The following is a 1,827-nucleotide window of genomic DNA, read 5'->3' as shown; positions in this document are numbered from 1 at the left end:
GAGACTCTGTCTAAAAAAAAAAAAAAAAAGATAAATAAGAAAAACTTTGCAAAGGCCTTGCATGAGCAGGGTCTTTCACGATGATCCTACGAGGTGTGGATATTGTGTTCACAATGATGCTATGAGGTGTGGATATACTTTTCTCCTTAGTTTTACAGATGAGGAACCTCAAAAGCTCCAGAGCATTTGGCCCCAGGGGCAGGGCTGGCATGCAGGCGTCACTTCTGAGGTCCTTCCTGATCCTACAGCTGCCTCCCTTAGGTAGCAGATCAGCTAAGCAGATTCTCTGGGCTGCCCTGGATGCAGTTGTCAGAACTCTGTAGCCTTCTTGTCTTGCTTTTCTCCACATCTCCTAGGAAGCCTCTTTCTTTTACTTTTAGGGGTTGGAACTAGTGTTCTGCTGTCTAAACGGGGTGTCTTTACAGGTCTGAAAAAGATTTTGGAAGTTGGGGGCTCTCTACAGGACCCTCCTGGGGAGCTCGCAGTGACGGCGAACAGCCGCATGAGCGCCTCTATTCTCCTCAGCAAGCTCTTTGATGACCTCAGGTGTGATGCGGAGAGGGAGAATTTCCACCGACTTTGTGAAAACTACATCAAGTAAGGAAGTCTGTTTCACCTCCCGTTGCCAGGGATTCTAGCGAAAAAGTTCTGACTCCTTGAGGTGGGGCAGAAATGAAAGGTTTCCAGCAGAAAGAGTAGTCTTGGGGAGGACTAGTTGGGGGCTGGACAAAGGGAAAGTGGCCCCAAGGCCCACTTCCTGCTCCAAAGTGGCCTCCCCAGGGCGGCTCTTTCTCAAATCAATGTTCCAATAATGCAACAAACGCCATCAAGCACGTACTGGGTTTACCAAACACTTCCTACGTATCTGTTCCCACACAGATGAAACATGACAGTCCTTTTTTTGTTTGTTTTTCTTGAGACGGAGTTTCACTCTTGTTGCTCAGGCTGGAGTGCAATGGAACCATCAAGGGTCACCACAACCTCTGCCTCCAGGGTTCAAGCGATTCTCCTGCTTCAGCCTCCTGAGTAGCTGGGATTACAGGCATGCACCACCACGCCCAGCTAACTTTGTATTTTTAGTAGAGACGGGGTTTCTCCATGTTGGTCAGGCTGGTCTTGAACTCCCGACCTCAGGTGATCCGCCTGCCTTGGCCTCCCAAAGTGCTGGGATTTTTTTTTTTTTTTTGAAATGGAGTTTCGCTCTTGTTGCCCAGGCTGGAGTGCAATGATATGATCTTGGCTCATTGCAACCTCTACCCTCCCAGGTTCAAGCAATTCTCCTGCCTCAGCTTCCCAAGTAGCTGGGATTATAGGTGCCCACCACCATGCCCGGCTAATTTTTGTATTTTTAGTAGAGACAGGGTTTCACCATGTTGGCCAGGCTGGTCTCGAACTCCTGACCTCACACCTGAGGTGATCTGCCCGGCTTGGCCTCCTAAAGTGCTGGGATTACAGGCGTGAGCCACCACGCCCAGGTGACAGTCTTTGTTCTTAAAGGAGATTATAGGCCAGGTGCGGGGTGGCTCATGCCTGTAATCCCAGCACTTTGGGAGGTGGAGGCAGGTGGGTGATCACCTTAGGTCAGGAGTTCGAGACCAGCCTGGCCAACACGGTGACACCCCATCTCTACTAAAAATACAAAAAATTAGCCAGGCGTGGTAGTAGGTGCCTGTAATCCCAGCTACTTGGGAAGCTGAGGCAGGAGAATCGCTTGAACCCAGGAGGTGGAGGTTGCAGTGAGCCGAGATCCTGCCACTGCACTCCAGCCTGAGCTACAGAGCGAGGCGAGACTCCGTCTCAAAAAAAAAAAAAAAAAAAAAAAAAAAA

The 1,827-nt window shown here is 49.8% G+C and overlaps 1 protein-coding gene across 4 annotated transcripts in view; it reads left to right on the top strand.

Annotated features, from left to right (window-relative positions):
• LOC116463654 (protein unc-45 homolog A-like) overlaps positions 1-1,827 on the top strand; it is a 24,398-nt gene that overhangs the window by 14,653 nt on the left and 7,918 nt on the right. For all 4 annotated transcript variants that reach the window (XM_032146850.2, XM_032146849.2, XM_058434784.1 and 1 more), the window contains exon 12: positions 426-597. In XM_032146850.2, coding sequence (XP_032002741.1) covers positions 426-597 — 172 coding nt within the window. The remainder of the gene's footprint in view (positions 1-425; positions 598-1,827) is intronic.

This window comes from Hylobates moloch, unplaced genomic scaffold (assembly GCF_009828535.3).
Source record: "Hylobates moloch isolate HMO894 unplaced genomic scaffold, HMol_V3 SCAFFOLD_47, whole genome shotgun sequence".
Lineage (NCBI taxonomy): Eukaryota > Metazoa > Chordata > Mammalia > Primates > Hylobatidae > Hylobates > Hylobates moloch.
The sequence above is the reverse complement of the archived record's forward strand: the minus strand, read 5'-3'. Positions and strand labels throughout refer to the sequence as shown.